The following is a 24207-nucleotide window of genomic DNA, read 5'->3' as shown; positions in this document are numbered from 1 at the left end:
TCTTGCTCAGAGATGGTCCAGGAGACCAATGTCATAATTTTTCTGGGCTCAAAATGATAAATACATTTGGAGGAATTTCCCCTCTGAAAAAAAAATCTAAATCACCCCCAGTGTTTGCAGTGCCTTCTTCTGTTTCTATATATTTATGAGCCAATCAAAGATAATGTGCCTGCAATCAAAAAACTGGAAGCTGTAATCAAAAGCAGTGTTTGATAGCAGGAAATGTCTTTATTTTAATTTAAAAAATGAATGTCATCAATCCAGGCGTCTTCCACCGGCCAAGAGAACAACAGACAACTGCAGAAATATGGCAGAGAACAGGAGTATGGTGCAAATTCCCTCAGCCACACAACTTGTCTTTTTAATAATCTGTATTTTGTTTTTTTGCCTGCTCACTACTTCATCTCTTGTTCTCTTGGTCTGGTTTTATCGTCTTGGTTTGAGGCCAAGCGACTATTTCCTTTTTCCAAAAAACACAGACTTTGAGCCTCTGTTTTAATGAGTTTGGTGCCTCAGCCGGATTTGTGGATGGGTTGTGTTGTTGCAGGATTCTGATTGCCTGAGTGGATGGTGGGGGCAGGGGGTTGGCGAGGGGGGGTTGCTCCAGGTGGAAGGTTAACTGAGGGGTGTTAACCTACGGGCCCCCCCTGGTGGACTGATATAGAGATAGAAGTAACATTTTCCCACATGTGTAGTGTATGAAATCACACATCAAGTAATTTGGTTTAACGCCTATTGCGTGGTCTTTAAATATTAATTATATTCATTATTAATGCCGCTTATTGTGCACTCATGGTTGCGGGGGAACTGGAGCGTATCCCAACAGCCACTGGGCTGCACAGTGGCTCTGTGATTGACAGGTGGCTGATCCAGTGTGAAGCCCAGGTTAAACTGAATAGATAATGAATAAATGAATAATCATATAAATCTATTTTCAGAAATGATTAAATAAAACGAAAGTGGTGGCACAGTGGCATGGTGGTTAGCGCCTACACCTCACAACAAGAGATCTCTAGGTTCGATTCCAAAAGAGGGGCTTTCTGTGTGGTGTTTGTAAGTCATCCCATTGTCTGCGTGGGTTTTCTCCACTTTCCTCCCACAGTCCCCCAAAAAATTGAAGTAGCTTGATCGGGGTATTTAATAGCCCAGATGTGTGAATCGCTGTTTGTCTCTATATGTGGCCCTTTAAACGACTAGCAACCAGTCCAGGGTGAAGCCTGCCTCTCGCCTAATGACAGCTGGGATAGGGACCATGAGTGACCATGAGTAATGCAGAATAAGCAATATAGACAATGAATAAATAAAATGAATGTAAAGACTGCTATAAAGGAAGGCAATTAAACAAAGCGCTGAACAAAATCCCTCGACTCTAGTCCTTTTCCTAGTAATAATATAAAAAAATGTTTTTTTCTTGTAAAAACTGTACAGAAGTGTTCTTGACACCTCTGCCCCACAGTGTAAAAGCAGGTGGAAACATCTCAAATCTGTCTTGTCTGCTCCAGATCCATATGTGAAGATCCACCTGATGCAGAACGGCAAGAGGCTGAAGAAGAAGAAGACGACGATCAAGAAGAACACTCTCAACCCATATTACAACGAGTCCTTTAGCTTTGAAGTCCCATTTGAACAAATCCAGGTAACCTTCCATCCTTCCAGCAAAAGTCTGACAATTCTAGGAGCTTTTGATGACCTGCATCCACTTGCAGCCAAAGACAGGAGTGCGTGCGGGAGGTAATGAGCATGGGGTCAACTGATATCAATCTTTAAAAGTATACAGAAATGATCCACATATAACCCAGTGGTAGGAATTATTATGATTATCATTATTCGCCGGGTTCAAAAAAACCATGATGATAATCACAAGAATAACAACAACAATAAAAATCATGGTAATAATATTAGTTCTACTACTACTAATATTAATATTAAAAATAACAATAAGAAGAAGGAGAAGAAGTAGAAGAAGAGGGAGACTTTTAGTTTAAAAAATTCCCTTTATGCAAACGCTGGGATCTAACAGGTATACATACGAGAACAATGAAAGAAACTCAGTATAGCTCAGTGGCAGGTGATCAACTCAGAATGACATCAACTCACCATGGTTGTTTGCGGAACACAAAAAGCCTCCTATCGCCCAAGTAGAAATAAAGTTGCCAGTGAAAGAGAAGAAATCAAAATCAGTGCTTTCAAGCCCTGTCACTGGACTCTCGTTCCCCTGATTGTGGGCCTTCTTCTTCCGGGTCAGCCAAATGGCTAATTTGGCAGAGCCCGATAAAAATTTCAGCATAACTGACACCCTCTTGTTGGTCTTTGAATATCTTGGACCGAAAATAAAGTGGAAGGTAAACAAAAGAGTGGCATCAGCCTTGGGCATTCAATTAATAAATAAAGCAATGTTTCAGGGCATGAACAAAACAGTCTCCGGTCAACCCCGGCTCAAGAGGTCACCTGCCCGGTTTTCCAGTGGTGACTTGTACGCCAACTCCTCCTCAGAGAGGTGTCCAGTCCAAAGAAATCTTGCCGCTTTGAATCCTAAAACCTGTGATAGGGGTTGTAGGTTAAGAACCTTGACACAAGTTGCGTAAAGGTCTTTCTTGTAGTGTGAAAAGTTTTCAAGCTTGAGGTTCCGAATGCCAATAGGGGGCCGTCCTTGTCCTCCCACTCCCCAACCTGTGGCAGGATGGCCAGCAAGGGGAAACTGTAGTTGATGTACATATTCCACAGCTCGTGGTGGGAGTGATCTGACAAAAAACACTTCAGGCGGGGAGGGAGAGCATCACAGATTTTCTTGGTGACCCTGGTGATGAGCATGGCAGAGGTGGCACGTCCAGAATCCCTCAGTGTAATCCGGGACTTGGGAGTTAGCTGCAACAGTTTCATGAGACCCTCCCTACTGAGGCTGGGAACCAGGCCTGTGGAACGCAGGGACTGGGACCTGAGGAAATCCTTAAAGAGCAGAGGCTCTTCCATCAGCCACCAGACCAGGGGTTCATCCACCACCCGCTGAAATGCTAGAACCTGCCAAGCTTGGAGGACTGAACCATAAAACTGCGTGAAACCGATCAGGCTGAGAACCTCTGGCCGCATCTGTCCAGCCCCAACTACCCACCCTTTCACAAGAGTGGTTTCGATGTGACCAGCCATCGAGGCCATCAGGTTATTAACAACTAGCACCCTTCTCCTATATGACAGCTGTGTTAGTAGCCACCTCCACTTTGACAGCCATGCCCTAACCTTTTCTTTCACTCCTTCCCACTTCTTTCCATTAAAGGTATCAGTCCCTAGGTACACCCCTAGGACCTTAACACCTTCCCTCTCCCAGGTGAGGCCCCCTGAGTAAGGTGGGCAAAATGTCGCCACTCCATTGGCCCAGCAGTGGAACTTTGCTCTTTTCCTAGTTCACTCTTGCTGAGATTGCCTTCTCATATAGGAAGAGAGCATCCACAAGGTGTTGTACATCATCATGCCCGGAAACAAAGTCATGCATATCATCAGCATAAGCTAAGCAAAGGGCAAATGGAGTGCCCTTGAGGCCATGAAGCCAGTCCTGAGTCATGAGAGTCCATCATGGACCTGTCCATGACACAATAGGTCTGATCAGCATGTACAATGTTACCTAGACAACCTTTCAGTCTATTAGAAAGTGCCCTGGACAGGATTTTGTAATCTGCACACAGGAGGGACACAGGCCTCCAGTTCTCCAGCAAGGCCAGGTCTCCTGTTGTGGGAAGCATAGCCAGGACCACCTTACACTACATGCTCGGCAGGGAGCCAGTCCAACTGCACTTCACCAGCACTGTATGAAGGTCATGGCAAATACTCCTCCAAAAGTGTTCAATATGTCCACGGGGGGACCATCAAGTCCTGGAGTCCAGCCCAGGGGCATTTGGTTTACGGCTGTGGTGAGCCCCTCAATGGTCAGGTCCTGGTCCAGATCCTGGTCTCCCTCTTCTCCATGTTGAGTTGGGGAAGGTCCTTCAGGAGATCCTCGCAACTTCCACAGTCGCAATCCACTCTTTCAAAGAGGTCTGTGTAGAAGCAGAGTGGATGAGCCCTTATTTTTGCTGGGTCAGTAGTCAATCTGCCTCCAGGTAGCCTCAAGTAGAGCATAATTTGTTTCTGTGCATTAGATCTTTCCAGGTTGAAAACGATTGAGCTTGAGGCATCCGAATCCTTAAGGTGGAGAAACTGGAACCTCCTCCCCTGCAGCAAGGCCTCAGCATAAGTGGCTATGCCTCCACCTAGCCCCTCCTCAATATTCTGAATTTCAGATTCAAGATTCCTGATCACCTCCTTTGTCTTGGCCAAGGAGTGAAACATGTACTGCTTACAGAACACCTGAATCTGGGCCTTGCCGACTTCCCACCATAAACTCCAGTACTGATAATGTATTTTTGCTTCTTCCATTACAGCCAGAAAACAGTGAACTGTTAGCAGAAGCCCCTGTCATGTAGGAGTTTATTGTTAAAATGCAAATACAACCTGACACGTTGGCCAGGAGTCGTGACAAGCTCAAATGCAACTAAATGATGACTGGAAAAGCGAACTGGGGTAACATGGCATTTGGCTAATCAGGGTAGGAGGGTCTTAGAAATGTCAAACCTGTGAAGTCTGGCCAGCAACACCCTACCGCCGCAGGCCCTGACCCACGTGTACTGTCTGGCTTGTGGTCTTTGTATCATATAAGTATATAGCAGATCATAAGAGGATATGGTGGATCAGAGGGCCTGAGAAGACTTATTATGTGGAAAGTATCAAGAGTTTAATTAAAGTCCCCACCCACTATAATAATGTCCTGCTGGTGAGTGGAAAGTTCATCCAAGAGAGTGTGGAACAAGGTCACTCCCTCCACTCAGCTGGTCGGAGCATAAACTGTATGTTAACCAAGCAAAAGACAGACTCTGCTACCTTCACAATCAACTATCGGCCCTTTACTCAGCAGAAGACAGAAGAACTGCATTGCCTGAGGCCTTGAAGAGGATAGTTAGATCTCCACTCTTGGTGGCTCCATTGCTGAAGTAACAGGGTCCATCCCACCAAAGACCCCAGTCCACCTCATCCTTCTGAACTGTGTCCGTCTTCTGCAAGAGGAGCATATCCACTTTTTTTTGGAAACAAACATCAGATATCAGTGCTCTCTTGTTTCTGTCTCTCCCACCATTGATGTGCAGAGAGCCGATCTTAAGAAATAGTATGAAAAGGGGGAAGAGAGACACCAGGATGAGAAACTGGACACGAAATTCAACAGGGTGATTGAAAGAGCAAGCAGGATACATGGACTTCTACTTTCTCTTCCTTGCAGTTTTGCCTTTTGTCTTCCTCAGAAGTGTGACCTGTTTCTGCAGGCAGTACCTTTTCCTTTCATCCAAAGGGTGCAGGTCTTGCAGTTTGTTGATGGACCGATTTAATAAGCTTATCAGTGTCACTAAAGTAGTTAGAGACGTCAACCTTCTTATAGGAGGTATCCTCTAAGAAGTCATCAATGTCCTCTAAGGAGTAAAGATCTTTCTGTGCCTGATTGCTGCCACTTACTGAAACCATATCTGACTCCGACTCACATTACATGTCTTCGCCCTCACCCAGCTGGCTTCCGGTCTCACCTGTATCCGCAATGGTGTCCTTATGTGCGTGATCCAAAGAGCTGGGGAGCTCACCAGTCCCGACTGTTGCCACAAAGCTTCCAACAGCGGCTTGCTCAGAGATGAAAACAGCTGTCGACATTGATGGGCAAATGGGCTGGGCACACTTGACCCACGGCAACAACGGAAAAAGCCGCACCAGGCGCCAATTGATCTGCGGGCAGCACAGTGAGAGAAGCGCCCCCGGCCATGGCAAAAGCCTGTGGCACCATCAGATCGCCATCATTAACCAAATCGCTCTCCGATTCCGGCTTCTTGTGCGGATGTGGTGCGCGGGCACACCTCTCCGGCCAAACAATCAAACAAAGTAATCAAAAATTTGTGAACAAAGACAGAAAAAAACACAGACATAATGGATAAATGACCCACAAAGACGCTTTCAATCACCACTTCTCTGATGCACACCAGCACCATAAGAAGAATAAGAAGGAGAAGAAGAAGAAGAAGAAGAAGAAGAAGAAGAAGAAGAAGAATTCAACCTTAAATCAACATCAAAAACTGTTAATGACAGCGGCTTGTTCGATGAGGCAGCAAGTCACAGAAGCTCCCTTTGACTCAAAACATTAAGTTTGTCACCCAGGGGGTGGGGGGGGGGGTGGGTTGGGAATCCCAGGGTTTTAATTAGTCCGTTCTAATTGGCTGAAAGGAAGTTTGTTAAGGAGTGTAGTGTATCCACATCCCCACTCAGATCCGCTCTCATCTGTTCATTTCCCCTGTGGTTTCTTCTTTGCATAAATTTGCAAATATAGTCTTTCTTTTCCAACCTTAAACATTTGATGAAAAGACAATTTAGCAAGAGCGTTTTAGCATTGGGTAATTGTGTCAAACTGGAAAATTGTTTCAAACTTATAAAAAACTATCTTAATAAAAAAAGTGTTCATTTTCAATTGGAGGACATTCATTTGTCTTCCATTTGTTGCCATTTATTTGGATTTGATCTTTTTAGAATATGCGAATTAGCATAATTAAAAAAATCAAATCCAAATGTTTTTTAACATTTTTATTCGGCTGCGAGATGGTTCTGTCACATACAGAGGAGGGATAGTGAATATAATGATAGACGGATCCTGGAATTGGAGCTGCCAGGCAGGAGGTCAAGAGGAAACAAAAGAGAAGATTTATGGACATAATGAGAGGGGATATGAAGGTGGTTGGTGAGGAGGATATAGAGAGAGGTAGATGTATATTAATTTACTTCCAAACCTAGAGCATGATTTTGAGCATTTGATGAATCGACGATTCTTTCTGTCTTATTTTTATTTCTGAATGAAAATATTAAAATAGATAACTGAGAGGATTTTGAAGAGACAAAAACAAGCAGAGGTCAAAGTAAAAACAAAAATATATAATAGATAAATTGAAAAAAAATTAGATCTTCTGAATATTTTCATTGAATTATAAATGGATAAACTCATTGAAAGTTCTAGAAAAGTGAATAATGAACATTTACAATGAGGAAAATGAGAAAAAAAAGGCCTCTAAAACTTTAAATAAGTCTTGATGGTCTACTGTAATGTTTGAATATTTTATAGTAACATTTTTTTCCATTGTAATAATGGAATAAAAATGATCAGAAACATTTCAGTAAAATCTCAGAATAAGGTTTTTTGTGCCTCCAGACAATCCCACTAAATATTGGACTTCCACTGTTGCAGGAGGTGTGTGTTTGCTGCGGACAGCTGTGTTTCAGTGACTTGTTTGCAGTGTGATAGTCTTGTTGCCCCAGCAACCTGTTCTGCCAGGATGTCCTCTGGCAACCTAAGCTGAAACACCACAGAGTTGGCAACAAAAATATCAGTCTTTTTTTTCTATCTCCATCTCCAAAGAAAGCAAATAAAAGTTATAAGTATTATATATATGATAAGACTACTATAAATACACTGTAATAATTATCAAACACTAAGCGAGAAAACCCCTTTCTCATCAAGATTCTTACTATTACTGATTGATTACTGTCAGTTTATGTAAACTTGATCGCTTTGTTTTTATCTAGCTTTTATCAGTTGGACACCAAGGTTGTTCAGGTCTTGAAATTTTGTTGTATGTAGGTCATAACAACAGGACATCCAATATCAGGTGTTTGATTTTGATCCTGAAGACATGCAAGGTTGATGTTGGGTTGTTTTTTAGGGTTTGATTTTAATATCAGCCTGATTTGCTGATTTTTCCATCAGGATATTTTATACCCACAAATCAATTTGTCAATTTTTAGCATAGCAAAATAGACCTCTAGACCCTCATTCTGTTTCACCTCCCCCTTAATGAAAATTAGTTGAAAGATAATCATGTCTATTTGTGCTCTAATTTATGTACCCTGTCAGCCATTGACGTCCAGCTCAAATTAGACTTTTAGTATGGATGATAACAGTTCTCTGTTTACAGTCACACCACAGGAGCGAGGCAGTCTTGTTCAGGTCTGAGGTTGTAAGCCACAAGGATTGTCAGATTTTATTTATATGGTGCCAAATCAAAATACAGTTGTCCCATTATGCATTAGCTAGCTGTGTTGCATGTAGAGCAGGTCTGGTCCATACTCTTAAAAATGTCCATAGATTTACACAAACCCAACATTGCTCCATGAGGAAACACCTCACAGCAGCAGTAAGGAAAAACTGGCAGAAACCTTTGACATATCTGATTGGGGGCGGCCTTCTGCCTCACCCTGTTGAGGTAGAGAGCACTGGCGGCTCCTGACAAAATTATCAGGGGGGCAACTTTTGCAATGATGAGCAAGGTGATGCGTTAATTAAGTAAATTAACAAGTGACTTGACAACTGTCATTATTTAAGTCTTTATTGTTAAAGTTACATAGCAATACAACTTGTAATCAATAGGTAGAGACATAAACACAAAGATGTATCTTCTAGATACATAAGGTACAAGGAAGGTAGATCTAAGATTGTTCGCAAGTGAAATTACCTACATTGACCATTCATTAATCAAAGAATTGTCAGTTTACCTTCAGATATCTCTGAATATGAATAAAGAAACCTGTTTGTCCATTTCTTGTATGATGGAATCCTGCATGTGCAAGCCTGAGTAGGTTACTTAATGGCAAAACCATGTATGTGCAAGCCCTCCTGGAACCCATGGGGAATGCTGTGAAGTGCCTGTTTTTTGGGAAAGAAAAAAAAAAAGGATTTCACATGAGAGAACCTGACTGAAAATTGCCCCAAAAAGGGGCGGTTCTCCACAGAGCAGCACTGCACATTAAGAGGGAGTTAGTCAAAACTGCTGTAACAGCGGTAGAATGGAATTTTAAAAATTCCCTCCTTTACCATACCTTGGTGGTGCATCACCCAGATCACCTTTATGAACAAACTGTCTCTGGTAGAGAGAGCGATGTAGAAATCAAGAGTGAGATAGAGACGGGTTGGGAGGGACAGACACAAAGAATATTTTGATAACAATAACATTAGCATTAGCAGTTACATGGCAGCTGTGTTTGGTATTAGCACAGCTTTGTCCCGATGATTTGGTTAAAATGTCAAACGTCAGCTCACAGCCTGTTTAATTAAAGTCATTCATACTTCTCTTTGCGTTCTGTGACATCCCAATTTTTCCCTCTCTCTTACAGAAAGTGCAAGTTGTTATAACTGTTCTGGACTATGACAAGATCGGCAAGAACGATGCCATCGGCAAAGTCTTTGTGGGCCTAAACAGCTCAGGGACGGAGCTGCGCCACTGGTCCGACATGCTGGCCAACCCAAGGAGACCCATCGCCCAGTGGCACGTCCTGAAGCCCGAGGAGGAGGTGGATGCTCAGCTCTCCACCAAGAAATAAGCAGGCTCCTTTCCGCTCCTGCCTTGTAGTACTCTTTAGCCAGTATGTGTAAATACCTCAGTGATATATGGGTCCATCTGTTAACCCCCACCCTCCCCACCCCAACCCCCACCCACCCCAACTGGCTGTAACCCTCCAGGTCTCCCCAAACACTCCTGAACATCCCAAAATTTCCATCCTTAGCTCTTTTTCTTTCTTTCCCCTCTATCAGTCCAACTTTTCCGGCTTTTAATTTTTCATTATTTATTTGTTTTTCTGCCTGAGGACGCCCCTTGGTCACCCCTCCTCCCGTGCCAACCAAAAGCCCGAACCCCCCTCCTTCTTTTAAGCAATATGATCTGTATAGATAGCGCATGACTGAAAGAATTTATTGTACCACAGTTGTATATATCAGTATGCAGACAAAATTATTTCTAGTTTATGTGTTTATATGTTGTTACCCGTTTCCTAATCTGTGTATATCTTGATGTTTTTAATAAGATGTTCTATTTTAAATTATGTAAATGCAGATATAGAGGAAAGCCAATATTATGTATCCGAGGATATTTAAAAAAAAACCTACCTTATTGCATTCCAGAAAAAAAAATTAAAATATATGTATTAGGTCATTCTAACAGAGAAAAACGCTAGTGGAAATATATCAACAATGTAAAGGACAACAACTGGCTTTAAGTTCAGAAACATATGAGTGCAACACAAAAAGAACTCAAAAATTCAAGGCCATTAGCTACTATGGTTCTGTGGGGAAATTCATGCTGCTGGAAATTATTCAAGCACATGATTTCTTACAAGCTTTTGTATTTCTGGAACTGAGGACCTCAGTGTTTGGCCTGACGCAAACTGTTACCCTGAACAACGCAGACTAGTTTCATCCCTCCATTTCTGCCGTTTCTTCCTCTGAATCCAGTAGGTCCTTCTTCACTTTCCCAACTTTTTCTGCCTCCCACCCCTCCCAAAATGTAGTAGGAAATATTTCCTCATTAAAAAAATAAAAACATGAAACCAAAAAAAAAAAACAAAACAACAAAAAGCACCAAGCTGTCGCCGTTGTGCCCTTAAGCTCATTTGATCATATTTTGTTACGCCCGATGGCGTTTTGGCCGGGATGGGGTGTGATGTTTGAAAAGCAGGGAGGGGGCCAACCAAAAAAAATATTTTTTAAAGACAAAAAAAATTATCATTACTCTAATTTTAAGAGGACTATTTTTCAATGATTCCAGGCTATTTTTTAGTAAATTGCATGATTATTTTTTTTATGTTGTTCGGTTTACTAAAAAAAGAGTGGAACAGGTGGGAAGGGAGAGCGGGGGAAGATCTACCGACACCAGGAGTTGTCCTCTCTTCCAACTCGATCCCGTTGCCTTCAATCAGAGGAGAAAGATGAAAAATACTATCGATATCAGTCAAGGGGTGACGACTAAAACTCGTGGTCAATGTATTTTGACAGAGGTAAAGCCAGTTTTCTGAACACTGCCATTTCGCGGGGGGGAGACGGCCCCCCAATGCACACTCCCACTTGCCAGTGGTTGTAGCTTTGGTTTATCGGGAACAATATCTTTGGCTGCAATGGTGCCCTGAAATCACAGTCATTGCTTTGCGTTGCCTTCACAGTGTCAACAGAGCTAGCCATGTTTTACTGCCAGTTTTAACCTTTATGTGGCTGCTGCTTTGCACTGGATGTCTTCGAACTAGGTTACTGAAACTTTTACAACCAGTAGTAAGTGACTGTCCGCCTGTTTTCTTTATTTCTTTCTTGCCCGCTTTGTTTTATGGCGAGAAAGTGATGATGACAAATCAGGCCAACATCAGGTTTTCTGTTTTTTGTAATCATTGGCGCATGGCGACACCGCAAGGATGCAAAAATAATCGTAAATAGTTAATTGTCTGGGTAGGCCACGAGAGTGTCACGGCCCGGGACCGGGGAGTTTCCACGAGAAAATTCTCGATTCAACGCCCAGCAAGGCACTGACCACAAAAATCTTTCCTGAAATCTCTTCCAGATCTCTTCCCAAACGCAAGTTGACGACAACGATGTTCCCTTGAGCCAGTTTTTTTAGAAAAAGAATAAAAAACTTTATAGCTGATGTTCAACTTCCTTTAGTGGACTACAGGCCATTGATCGCAACAAAGAATTAGAGTGCAGGAACTTCATTGTCTGGGATGTACAAATTTGTCTATGACCACATCCAAACAAGAAACCACAAATATCAAAAAACATGAAAATGAGTTGGAGGAATCAACAAGTAGTATTTAGAATTAGAATAAGAATTAGTTTACTTTCCTCATTTAATCCTGGACAGCATCACAGTTAATCCAAGGTTGCTGCTTTACAAGCTTCAGATGTCATATGATGAAAAGGTCCATCTTGAAGTGCTTGTGTTGAATTCCAAAGCTCTGAACAAAGATAACCCCCTCCAAAAAATAACCAAAGCAAGAAAAGCACTTTGTAAAACTCGATGTTTCAAAAATGTACTGGTAAATTAGGGGAAAGTGTCATATAAAAGTTCTGAAACCAAAATGAATCCAATATATTTCCACCACTGCCGTCGTGAAAGTCCCAGCTCCCACTCTGAAACCCTGTGGCGTAGGCTATTACTCCATCATGTCCTTTACTACGGGTCCAATCTCGAATAAGCTCGAATCCATGACAACCATGAAGTCTCTTTTTACCTTGGAGGAACCTCTTGCATATACTCAACACTAGCATCAGGAGGACTTTCTTAATGTTTTCAATGTAACTGTGTAGTTGGTAGCACTATTATGGGAAAAAAGCTACTTGTCATTCCATAGGCGTCTCTTGAAGACTGCTTCGTATATCACTGTGACTGCCGTGTGTGCTTAGAGATATAGACTTTATCAGTAGGTAGCCAATCCAGTTTGTTCAGTAGTGATGTTGTAGCGTTCAATGCCATTTTCCCCTTCTATACGCAGATAGAGAGATAGATAGAGAGAGAGAGAGAGAGAGAGAGAGAGAGAGTGCAAGAGTAGATGTGCCCGGCTGCTTCAATCTGAGCTGAGCAAGCGGCTTCACACAGCATTTTGTTGAGCACTGTGCAATACTCGTATGTTCCCCCCAGGGGGCGCTAATATGGAAACAGATTCTAAGTCTTTAGAGGATGTCTGTGGTCAACATAGCTGTTGATTCGGTTGGGAATGTTTCACTTGACTCCCCTTGACCTCTGTTCCTTCCCCTTTTGTTTTTTTTTTCTTCTTTTTTTCTCCTTTTTTACTTACCTCCTTGCACACAGTTCCAGCATCAGACGTTTCAGGGAGTATTCCTTCAAAACCAAACCATAGACTTCTTTTAAGGGGGGGGCGCCAACTTTTTGCCTGTTTTTTTTTCGTTTGTTTGAGTTGCCGCTTGTCATACTTTGCCAACCAATCAGTTCCAGCAACTTAAAAGAAACACTCTTATGCACAGGCAGAGACTCGTTCTGCTGATTCAGACGCAAACATATTTCAAACATTTTGATGATGAACCATAAAGTCACACTTTGTAATATCTAAATGTTGTCACATCACTGTATTTTATATGTATTTATATGAGTTGATGACCTGTCCAGATGTTTTCTTCCACTGATTTCAGTCCCAATCATTTTTACAAGGAAAGTAGTTTATCGAGGTGTTTAGTGTAACTTTTATTCAAAAGCATCCTGAATTTTCGAGTCACAGTGTATAAGAGTGTTTTTGAGTTGTTGTATATGATTATTAGTGACGCATCGCTAACAGTTACCACATGCTACCATTGGTTACACTAAGCTTATTAGCGCCTTATTGTCACACCGCGGACAAACAAGCATCTCCCAAAATGTTGGCGAGCCTCTTTCAATATCCCCCTCTAAAATGCTATTTATATATTTATATAATTGTGTTCAAAATGTATATCTAGAAATCTAGGAGAAATATACAGTGATATGAAAATGATTACTCAAGCGCAAATATATTATAATCATCCATGTTCTGTCATTGTATCACTCTCATAATGGAGTTTTATTTTATTCACTCTGCTGGTTTAAAATCCCTTTCATATTTGAGATTAAAACTTTGAATGTACCATACAGACCGTGCTTTGATGTAGGTTACTTTAAAAGTGAGATTAGCTATATTTTGCTTCTTTATTTTTTGGTGCAAAGATAAAGAAAAAAAAATTATATTCTTTTTCAGCTACTGAATATGAATTTATTTCCCTGTTTGACAACACTTCAAAATCATGGGATCTACATCGATGCTGCGCAGCATTCTGATGCCTCCTCAGCTGGGAGTCCTATTTTGATTTTATGTGTTTTTCATGCATTCCAGTTTTGCTTTAGATTCAGATGGGATTAAAGTGCAGGGTGGGAGACCTGTTTAAATAAAACTAAAAGGGCCTGTATCATTTAAAATAGATGGCAGAGAGGAAATTTTAAGCTACAAAACACATGCAAAACCGTATCAGGGAATCCCGAAATGGGCGGCAGTGCAGAAACCCCATCTCACCGTCAATCCTGTCGGCCACCGACAAAGCGAAAAAGCCATTTCCTGCACTGCTCTCACCGCCACCTCCTGCCAAAGTACGCACAAGAATGGCCAAACGTTAATCAATGTCTTTTTTCTCGAGGTCTGTGACAAGGAAACCCCCCTCCACAAAAACAATTTCTCTCCAGCGAAGCCGAAAAAAAAGCCACACCTACCTTTCCAAAAAAACAAAAAGAAAAACAAACAAAAAATAAAGCTGTGTAAAGTATTAGAATCTGATGCTGTAGGAAGATCCTAGTTGCCTTTGTGTATATCAACTGCCCGCTTGAGTATTTTGTGTGTGGAGGTTTTCTCTGTAATCTTGTACAACTGTTTGGGGTGTTTTTTCCTGCCATACTTGCAGGCGAGCCGCCGCCGATTCTATTTGCTGTGTATACCTTCATTTTTGACGGGGTGTTTTTCCAGTTTTGTTACACTTTGTGTAGTGATTCACTGTGGCGTTTTCTCTGACTGTTGTTATATAACTTCATATACACAAATGATCAATTAAACGTTTTATTTCCTGTTGATACAGAAGCTTATTATGTCCTGGTGTTTTTTATTTTGGTTGATTTTTGTGGGACAGTGGGTAAAGACAGACAATACCCCAGCTGTTAAAAAATGGTCAAAAAGAGTAAAATGTATTTCTTGGTCCCTTGAAAACCAGCCCATTTATTTCAGAGATGCTCCTTTAGTTTTATTTAAACATATCTTATTTTATTATGAATATTTAGATTCCTCAAACTTTACCTTTTTCAAATAACTTTAATTGTCTCTTTGTAATACATTCACCACTGTATAAAGAGCATTACTCACAAAAACAACGTTTATTTCAACAACTATGGGTAGGAATTAGTGTACCTCGATGACAATAGCTTACGTATTAAAAGCTAAATATATAATGAATGAAAAATAACTAATTATATTTTACGACTAACTTATCTCTGATTGGTCTTTCACTTCTCCAAAGCATTACAAGGTAAAGACTGCCATCTAGAGGATATTAGCTAGTTCACAACAGAACCAGTGCAGCACAAAAATAAAATACTAATCTACTTAAAAAAGTAGCCTACTATTTTTTTGATGAGCACCTATGTGCTTTAACCCTGTAACCCCTAAACTTCACTGTAAGTCTGATATAGCATTATGTAAGTATGGATATCCTGTTCCAGCTTGTCGCGGCCCTCACAGAATGACTGAACGCCGGAGGTGTTCCACTCGGAGTGTATTCATGGACGTGTTCAATGTTCTCAATGACTTCCGGTACGTGTGGGGGGAGATTACGAATACTATTCAAATAATCATCATTTGGTACTAGAATAACACTGGGAATAGCATATCCAAGAGTAGAAAAAAAAAGTAAAAAGGACCATCTGGGGTAACTTTTATACTTTGTTTTGTCACATTTCACAGTTTGCTCTTGTATTTAAGTACAAGGAAGAATAAAGGCCATGTCAGTTAGTGACTTAATGTTCCACGGACCAAAAAAATAGAAAAAAAAAAGTTTTCATCATTGTTTCGTACAAAGAGAAAAACACTGTGTATATATGTATTCAGCTATTCATTAATTATTTAATTCATTCAGCCTCTGAAGTATTATGTGTTATATTATTCGGGGCGACATTTTAACTTTATTAACCGGCCGATATAGCTGAGGAGCCGAGCAAAACAGACCCACAGGCGCTTCGCGCAGATAAGAAGTAACGCACAGAAGAACAAACGAGATAAGATAGGAAGTACAAACGACAAATAAATATTCCTAATAACAAAGTCACACTTGATCTGTACACTGTTTTTCAACGTTTTCAAGTAAGTCGTGATTTTCAACATTGCGAGGAAGACTTCGCTTTGAAAAACATGAAAAACATGACACACATTCGTATTTCTGTTTAGAAAATCCAATACCAAAACATACATAAGTTTTTTTTTGTTTGTTTTGTTTCGTTCCCACTCATATCTGTTCTACGAATAACTTGAATGTCAGGTAGATCTTTCCAACGTTTTTTTCTGACGTATAGCTGCTCTACTCATGGGTATATTTGTATTTTTGTGTCCTTTTCTGAGTTAGGAATGAATAAAACTGCATATTGTCATACTTTCAAACAGTTTTTCTTTTGATAAAACGTCACAATCGTTTAATATTCCGATGACAATTATTTTGAAAGATCCACGTTGATACACGGAAGTGACGTATGTTTTGGCAGCAACGCGCAAGCTGTCTTTGCAGTAATTGTAGCAGTGAACCTATTGCGAATTGAAAATAAGCACAAGATCGCGTCTCTGGGGGATTTTAATATTCACTCATTGTTCATTAAGAAGTGTTGTGATTGTTTTCAAATACTCAGAGGGGAAACAATACTTCTTTTATTCTCTGCAGCAAGTCTTTTAATTTGAAGTCCCGCCCAGCGGATGTGCGCGGTAGCTTATGTCTATTTTACGCATTACTCTGACATTTCGCACTCTGTCAGCGTCCTGTAGTTGCACCCGAGTCGCCCGCCTTCCTGACACTGTTCTGCCTTAAAAGGGAGCGAAGATGATTTCCTACATCGTTGGCGTGAGTAGGTTTTTTTTCCTTGTGTATTTCAGAACACTCCATTTTGAAGAGCGTCTCTCGTTAGCCAAAGCCGACATTAGCTAGTAGCGCCCGGCTCGCGCATAGCGCCTGTAGCTGGAGGCTACCCTTCGTGGCTCCGGTTGTGTTCGGTGTGAAAACCATCGGCTTTAACCGAGAGAAAACGCCCCTCCCAGGTTTCCCCCGAGGTCCCTGACTGTCGGGAACCTCGGGGGGGGGGGGCGACCTCGGGCTGTGGGCCGCTCTGAGTCATCCCCTATGATCTGTCCACTCTCTGACTCGCAGCTGATTCGAGGAGGCATCGACAGCATCATCAATATGATCTTCAGGCTCTTCTTCTCCAAGAGGAGACCGGCCATCACCTTGGCGGACCCCAGCGTCAAGTACGCGCTGCGACTCGTCGATAAAGAGGTCACTTCAGTTATTCCTCTCCTAACATACACACACACACACTGTCCCGAGTCTGAATAACACTTGATCTCGTGGTTTGTTTAGATCGTTAGCCACGACACGCGGAGGTTCCGCTTCGCTTTGCCTTCGGACCAGCACATCCTCGGTCTCCCCATCGGTCAGTGTGTGTGCGCTTCAAACAAGATTAAACCCAAATACAATTTAGATCAGTTTCACTTGAATTGCATAGATCAATACCTTGACATGGGTTGCCAGTCAACTGCTTTCAAGTTTTTTTCAAGCGTTTTATCTGATTTCATTTTGGTTGGCTTTTGCTGACATTTTTTGATTACCAAATGATTCGTTGCTGATTTTTCTGGTGATTCCATGGTTATTTTTGGTCTTGCCATTAAGCTTTTTAGGCTTTTCATTTTTCCTCTTATTTTACGACCCTTTATGTGGATACTTCAGGTAATTATTTGGCGATTTTTAAATAATTCTGTGTTGATTCTGACGGCTCTTATTATTCCTCTTTTTTTCAAGGGTAGTACTTACTTATTTTATGGCATTTTTTTGGAGGGGGGGGGCTAGATCTTTCTTGGGGAGCTTTGTCAAATGGTTTATTTGAATTATTTTTCAATCTTTTTTTCGATGATTCATTCATACTTTTAATGAGTTGGTTCTTTTTGTTTTTTTCCTATTGGGTTGCTAAGTTAATCTTATCGATTTATTTTTTCTTTTTTTTTTTGCATGATTATTTTGCTTGCCTCCATATTGAGTGTAAGGATTATTGTTGAAAAAATGTATTTACTCAGGAATAGATGGTGAGGAGTGCTGTAAGTATATGTTGTTCAACAAGATAAAGATAAAACATTTTGTCTGAGTTTTTCATGAAAACCTGAAGTGAGAGCAGGTATAATGTGGTTGGACTTCCAGGGCAGCACATCTACTTGTCCGCCAGGATAGATGGTGCGCTGGTGGTGCGTCCCTACACACCCGTGTCCAGTGATGATGACAAAGGCTTTGTGGACCTGGTGGTGAAGGTGCAGTCACGGTTTTCATGCAACTTCCTTATGTCAAGCCGTAGGACACTGCTGTTCCGTTTAGCCAGCTTTGCTTTTTGTCACCTGTTCAAAGATTTACTTCAGAGGGGTCAACCAAAAGTTCCCTGAAGGCGGGAAGATGAGTCAGTACCTGGAGAGCCTGAGGATCAACGACACTATAGACTTCAGGGGACCCAGCGGCCTGTTGGTCTACAAAGGCAAAGGTGAATGAATGTGAGGAAAGAAATGAATTGAAATGTAGCTGCCTGTCCTGATGTCCTGAGTCTTCCTCCACAGGAGTGTTCTCCATTCAGCCTGATAAAAAGTCACCGGCCGAGACAAAGACTGCCAAACATGTGGGGATGATCGCCGGGGGCACAGGTGAGACGGACAGACTTCCCATGCTGTTTCTAGAAACCGAAGAAGACTACTTCCCAGGAAGTACTCCTGACACCTGCAATGGGTTTATCATCCTGACTTCTTTACTGTAGGTGTCACTATTTTATATTTGTAATCCTGAGGCTACTAGAGGTCTAACCGCAGTCTGGGCCTCCTGATGATGAATCCAACATTTAATCCCACATTGTGTCACAGACACAATTTAAATTACAGGTCTTATGTTTTTTTCCAATATCATCATCTTTATTTGAGCTCAGAATTTCCTTAATTATTGAGGTGGGAGAGAACACACCAAGAGCAGAGGACCTTCTCCAAACTCAATGTCACAACAGCTTTCAGGGTGTTAGTCAGAAATCAAGACATTTTAAATCTGTTCACAGCCTGATTCACATGAGGATTTTAATTTGCTGGTGTGAGTGCAGATCTTTGATTTAAGCTAGTCTTTCTCTGAACTTCTCACTTCCTTCTACTTCCTGTCAGGAATCACTCCAATGCTGCAGCTCATCACCGCCGTGATGAAGGACCCCCAGGACAAGACGATCTGTCACCTGCTGTTTGCCAACCAGGTTACATTTCATCAGTCCATCTCACATTGATTTTAGAAGAAACCTGTTTGTCTACTATGTTTCCAAGTCTCGCTGGTGACATAAGACCCAGTCCAAGTAGTAAGAACTCTAAGACCATGTTCCTCCTGTGATACAGACTGAGAAAGACATCCTGCTGAGACCAGAGCTGGAAGAGATCCAGATCAACAACCCAGATCGGTTCAAGCTGTGGTTCACTGTGGACCGGGCCCCTGAAGGTCAGTACCAAAAACCTGATTACAGCAGTAATGTTATATTCAGTCCTTTGTCAATCAGATGAATAATTGAGAAAGTAAATACTGTATTTTCACGACCATAAGGCTCACCGCACTAAAAGGCGCAGTCTCAGTTATGTGTGCCATTACTGTATTTAACACACACATAAGGTTATGGGTGCAGGTTTTATATACCAACCACGCCCACACTTCCCCCTTTAATGTTCTCATTGTGTGCTCTACTACGTCTGCCTTACAACAACAACAACACACACACAAGCATACAAATTTGTGTATTTAAAAATAGAGCGGGAGCTACACTGAGTTTGTTTTATTTTTTGCCGGTAATCGTCAATCGAACCCATCGAAGTCCTCGTCCTCTTTTTCTGATTTGAACAGCTGCACAAAATCTCCATCAAACATGCCAGATTCACTTTCTTGACTGTCAGAGTCACTTTCGGTGCCGTGCGGTTCCTCGGAAATGATGCCCGCTTTTGCGAAAGCTCCAACAACAGTGCCAGCAGACACGTCAGCCCAAGCATCTACAATCCATTCGCAAATTGTGGCGTAACTCGCCCGGCCCTGCTTTCCACTCTTAGTGAAACTGTGGTCTCCAAGAAGACTTTTCATACCCTGTTGTGCGACTCGCTACTGTGCTGGTCCCCTTGATCTCCACAGTGTGACTCATTGGGATGTCGAAAGTGTTTGGCACCTCGTCCATGTTGGTGATGTGGCTGGGCTGGATGTGTATGTCGTGATGTTTTCAGGGTTGTTAAAACAACGATGTCCTGCATAATGCATATGCCCGTTTTTTACATACAATCAACGCCCACACCTCCCCCTATAACGTTCTCTTGGTGTTCTCCATTAGGCACACAGGGCGCGCCATGCATTTTGAAGAAAATCTAAGATATTCATGTGGGCCTTATAGTCATGAAAATACGGTAGTAATAATTATGATTCCAGTTTCTCAGTCTTGACAGTCTTGACGACTCTTTAATTACTCAATCACTTTAAAAAAAAAGTTTCAGTCGTCAGTAATGTACACTGGCTGCAGTAGGTCACTCTCACCAATAGATGTCACAATAGGGCTGTTGAAAAGAAACCTACAGGAGCTGTTCTGACCTGTTTTGTTTGTTCGTTGTGTGTCAGACTGGGAGTATAGCCAAGGTTTCATCAGTGAGGACATGGTGAGGGACCACCTGCCTCCTGCCGGGGACGACACTCTCATTCTAATGTGCGGCCCCCCACCCATGATCCAGTTTGCCTGCAACCCCAACCTGGACAAATTGGGCCATGCCAGCAGCCGCAGGTTCGCCTTCTAGACGCAGGAGGGCTCTTGTCTCGGATAAGGGTTTGACACTTTAAAAGCTCTTTTACGTCTGCGCCGAGTTTTGCACTAATTATTATACTTTCATCACGCAAGCAGAATCACAGCAGAGTGAGGGCCATACGGTGTAAGTGAGCTAGTTCTGACTGAATTATGTAAGTAGCAGAAAGAAAGCCAGAGTATTTGTTTGTGGAGTGCCTGCTGTACCGCTGTGACTTTCTCAGATGTCCAACTTCAAGTCTGAGTGCCTTAAAGAAAGCTTTTTTTATGCAGATCCTCAGAATCGTTATTGGTTTATATCCATCGGCATTAAGTCACTCTCTCACAGTGAATCAGTTATATCGTATTAATGTTTAAAAATGGTCAATATTTAGCAAAAAAATATTTTTACATGATGATGTGGTTACTGATGCAAAGTGTGTGTGTGTGTCTGTGCGCGCGCGCAGCTCCATGTTTGAATATGCAGCTCCAGTAAACGGCTGTTCAGTTTCCGATGCTTTGATTGTTTTTTTTGTACTTTTCTTTTTAAAGAGAATTAACATGATTCATCCCTGATATCTAAAGGTGTTAAGCATCAGGAAGCAATGTCTGAAAGTAAAGAAAATGTCACAAAATGTTACAAAACAAAGCCTCTTTCCTCCCATTTTTATTACCAAAAAATGTAAAAACACAATGTCATACTTGATTCCAAACACAAACCGCTTTGGTAACATGTTTACTGCCAATCGGCCTCCAGAGTCCAAACACAACCAGTTCACATTAGAAAAGAGAAAAGAGAGATGAAAGGACCAACACCAGGAACTGTCAAGACGAGCTCAGAGGATGGAGGGACTCACTTGTTGCTTTAAAAAAAAACTAATAAGCTTTGGTTGTAAAGTGAGTTTTCATGCTTCCAATATACCCGTCTGGGGAATGAGGGGGAGGAGAGTCTATCTGTGTCTCCTAGTGTTTATGCTAAGCTAACTCAGCACTAGAGTTAAGGCATAGATGGGGTGGAGCCAAAGAAGGAAAAAAAAAACACCAGTTGCATCTACATTCCCCAGCAGTATTAATACATCTGTATAGTTGAATAGAGACTGTGACATCAGTTGGATGTCTATGTCTTGTGCAAGCGGGTTGTTCAAAGATCCGGAGTTGTGTATAATGAGCTCTTATTTATTTACGGGGCATTTGAACATGTCCGTCCACCAGTGTCCATCCTTTCATCGCACCCAAACTTCACAGAGACCTCATTCCTTCAATAGTCAGTTTCAATTACCTTCCCGCATTGGCAGGTTCACACTGAGGTTTCAATCTCTGCCGCAACTAGCGGCTGTGACTAGAACTGATCACAGTTTAAACAGTTCTTTTCCAAGCACACATACACATACATGCATGCATACATACATTCATACATACATACAGCCGCATGCACACAGTAGAAGTATTAGAGTAACTGGATAAACACCGTTCTGAAAGAGGGAGCCCTTTAAGCATACTCTATGAACGTACCGCACACCACATTAAGCTCAAACACAGCTGAGGAAGACTTCCTGAACATGCGGGGCAAGAAATGATGTACTAGCCTCAATACATATTGAGGATAAAAACACAAAAGGTGTTAATATTAGAATAAATGCAAAAAGAGGTACATTAAATTTCAATTCATGCATTATATTTTGCCTTCAATAAATACAGTGGGTTCTATGGCTGGGTGATGAAGATAAGAACGCTAACAACAGAGCTTGGACATTACCACAGTTGGTCAGGGTCCAGATGGGGAAGGGGATTTTGGTACAGTCAAGAGCTAGGGCCAGTCGTGATGGTCACACTTTGGCCTGTTCCCCTGCCTCTGCCGTGTTGCGCTCCAGGGGACAGGTGGAGACATCCTGGAAAAACTCCTCATCCTTCAACATGCTCTGAAATGCAACGGACCAGAGAGCAGACAACAAAAAAAACCTTTAACGTTCAAAGCCATCAAAGTGAAAATCCAAACTGCCAGTGTTCGTTCCAGATCCGTCAGCATCAGTGTCTGATCTAAAGAGGAATCAGACAGAAATCTGACTGGCTGTATCTCCACTCCCAGCCGGACAATGTTTTAGATGGCGTATTGGGTTAAATGTAGGTTTTGACCACTGTCAGGCAGTCTTGGCTTGGATATTAGATTTCAATCTTGACGATGCTTACATTGTGTGACGTTTGTATTCACCAACAAAAATGGAAGGTCTTTGTGACCACACAGGACATTTCAAAGTCCTCTGACATTTCATTCATTTTGATACCAACTTTGGATATTATTGTAAGACTTCCCGACCACATTGTATCGTCTTTCTGACAGCCACTATTGCATATTAAGGCTCGACAGTGACAACACTGAAACAAGGCTCAGACATGATATCACTGAGGTGCTTTTACCACCCAGGGGCAAAACTGGCTATGATAGTCCAGCTCAGTTCTGGCCTGACCGTCTATTCTCACCGTCAGGTTATTGATTCCTTCAGAAAATGCTCCAATTTGTCTGACGGTTCCTTCGGAGTCTTCCATCTGGGAGGCAAGAGGTACAGACATAGAATGAACTCTCACAAAGTGGTTCTAATCCACCCTCTCCTCTCTACGTCTGTGGTGGCACAGTGCCCCCCCCCCACCTGCTCCAGGTGGTCCAGGTTGTCCTGATAGAGTCGGACCCCCCGCTGGAAGCTGCTGCTTTTGGGCATTTCAATGTTCATGGGACAGACAAGTTCCTCGCTGTCGTCCTGCCGCTTTTTCCTCAGGGTGCCGAAACTCCCAAAAGACAGACGTCTGGGCTGGGGGGGAATGAGGGAGACCATTTTTAAGTTTGGCTTTGTGGTCAGCTTGTCTAAAACAGAACCCCTCCCCCCCAACCTCCCAGGCCCCACATTGGGAGTCGAACTAGTACCTTGACCTTGGCGGTGGCAGTGAGGACAGTGTAATCAGGATTTTCCAGGCAGTCCTGCTTGAGCCGCTGGGCCTCGGAGCCGATGAGCAGGTGGAAATGTGTGGCCAGGTGGCGTCTCAGCAGGGTTTTGTTAGGTGGGATGTTGAGCAGGAGGGCGAGAGACTCCACGTTGAATCGGGGCTCCAGGACCTTCAGAGCACAACGAGAATGATTTGTTTTTCTGTTTAATATAGTCTAACATCACGATAACTATCCAATGCAACCTCAGGGCGGCACGGGCCAGTGTCTCCCTGAGCCAGCCTCAGGAGGCACAAGCCAGTGTCTCCCTGAGCCGGTCACAAGCCAAGATAAATGCAGAGGGTTGCATCAGGAAGGGCATCGGGCAAAAAACTTTTGCTAAAACCAAACATGCGAATCAAACCTAATATCATACCGCATAAGTCAAGGCCCTGGGTGGCAACGACTGCCATTGGTACCAATGACCTACATGGTACCAATGGAAACTGGGCTACTATAGGTCAAAGAAAGAGAGGAGGAAGGCGTATTTAAAAGCAGAGAGAGAAGATGGAAAGGCAAGAGTCTGGGAATATAAGTGGGGACTTTGAGTATCGGGACTATGACAGGAAAAGGCAGAGAGTTGGTTGACAAGATACATAGAAGGAAGATGGATATACTGTGTGTCTAGGAGACCAGGTGGAAAGGTAGTAAGGCTAAAAACTCAGGAGCAGGCTTTAAGTTGTACTATCATGGTACTGACAGGAAGAGAAATTGAGGAGGAACTATCTTGAAGGAGGAGTTTGTTAGGAATGTTCGGAATGGGAAAAGAATGCAGATAGGCTTATGAGTCTGAAATTGGAAATT

The 24207-nt window shown here is 42.2% G+C and overlaps 3 protein-coding genes across 5 annotated transcripts in view; 2 read left to right on the top strand and 1 right to left on the bottom strand.

Annotated features, from left to right (window-relative positions):
* The window catches only part of syt1a (synaptotagmin Ia), a 237515-nt gene extending 223065 nt beyond the window's left edge, over nucleotides 1-14450 (top strand). For all 3 annotated transcript variants that reach the window (XM_086146649.1, XM_086146648.1, XM_086146650.1), the window contains 2 exons: nucleotides 1503-1636; nucleotides 9217-14450. In XM_086146649.1, coding sequence (XP_086002775.1) covers nucleotides 1503-1636; nucleotides 9217-9423 — 341 coding nt within the window. In that variant the 3' untranslated portion in view covers nucleotides 9424-14450. The remainder of the gene's footprint in view (nucleotides 1-1502; nucleotides 1637-9216) is intronic.
* Nucleotides 14451-16313: 1863 nt separating this feature from the next.
* cyb5r3 (cytochrome b5 reductase 3) lies at nucleotides 16314-21078 on the top strand. Its single transcript, XM_086146647.1, has 9 exons — nucleotides 16314-16471; nucleotides 16775-16900; nucleotides 16985-17057; nucleotides 17816-17922; nucleotides 18017-18146; nucleotides 18220-18303; nucleotides 18802-18887; nucleotides 19024-19123; nucleotides 20273-21078. The coding sequence occupies exons 1-9, from the start codon at nucleotides 16451-16453 to the stop codon at nucleotides 20443-20445; spliced, it is 900 nt and encodes a 299-aa protein (XP_086002773.1). The 5' UTR covers nucleotides 16314-16450; the 3' UTR covers nucleotides 20446-21078.
* Nucleotides 21079-21085: 7 nt separating this feature from the next.
* LOC147233969 (liprin-beta-1-like) overlaps nucleotides 21086-24207 on the bottom strand; it is a 46849-nt gene continuing 43727 nt past the window's right edge. Inside the window, exons 22-25 of the mRNA XM_086146646.1 lie at nucleotides 23347-23535; nucleotides 23075-23233; nucleotides 22908-22973; nucleotides 21086-22348 (exon numbers count right to left, since the gene is read on the bottom strand). Coding sequence (XP_086002772.1) covers nucleotides 22256-22348; nucleotides 22908-22973; nucleotides 23075-23233; nucleotides 23347-23535 — 507 coding nt within the window. The 3' untranslated portion in view covers nucleotides 21086-22255. The remainder of the gene's footprint in view (nucleotides 22349-22907; nucleotides 22974-23074; nucleotides 23234-23346; nucleotides 23536-24207) is intronic.

Source organism: Fistularia commersonii, chromosome 5 (assembly GCF_037954325.1).
Source record: "Fistularia commersonii isolate RoL2024-O1a breed Wild chromosome 5, RoL_Fcom_v1.0, whole genome shotgun sequence".
Lineage (NCBI taxonomy): Eukaryota > Metazoa > Chordata > Actinopteri > Syngnathiformes > Fistulariidae > Fistularia > Fistularia commersonii.
Note: the sequence above shows the minus strand (reverse complement) of the source record. Positions and strands in the feature narration are given on the sequence as shown.

Bases quoted from the DNA above. Each gene is read 5' to 3' on its own strand.
- cyb5r3 (XM_086146647.1), top strand. From the start codon at position 16,451: ATGATTTCCTACATCGTTGGC. The intron at 17,058-17,815 runs GTCAGTGTGTGT...TTGGACTTCCAG, and splicing joins CATCCTCGGTCTCCCCATCG to GGCAGCACATCTACTTGTCC. The intron at 18,304-18,801 runs GTGAGACGGACA...ACTTCCTGTCAG, and splicing joins GATGATCGCCGGGGGCACAG to GAATCACTCCAATGCTGCAG.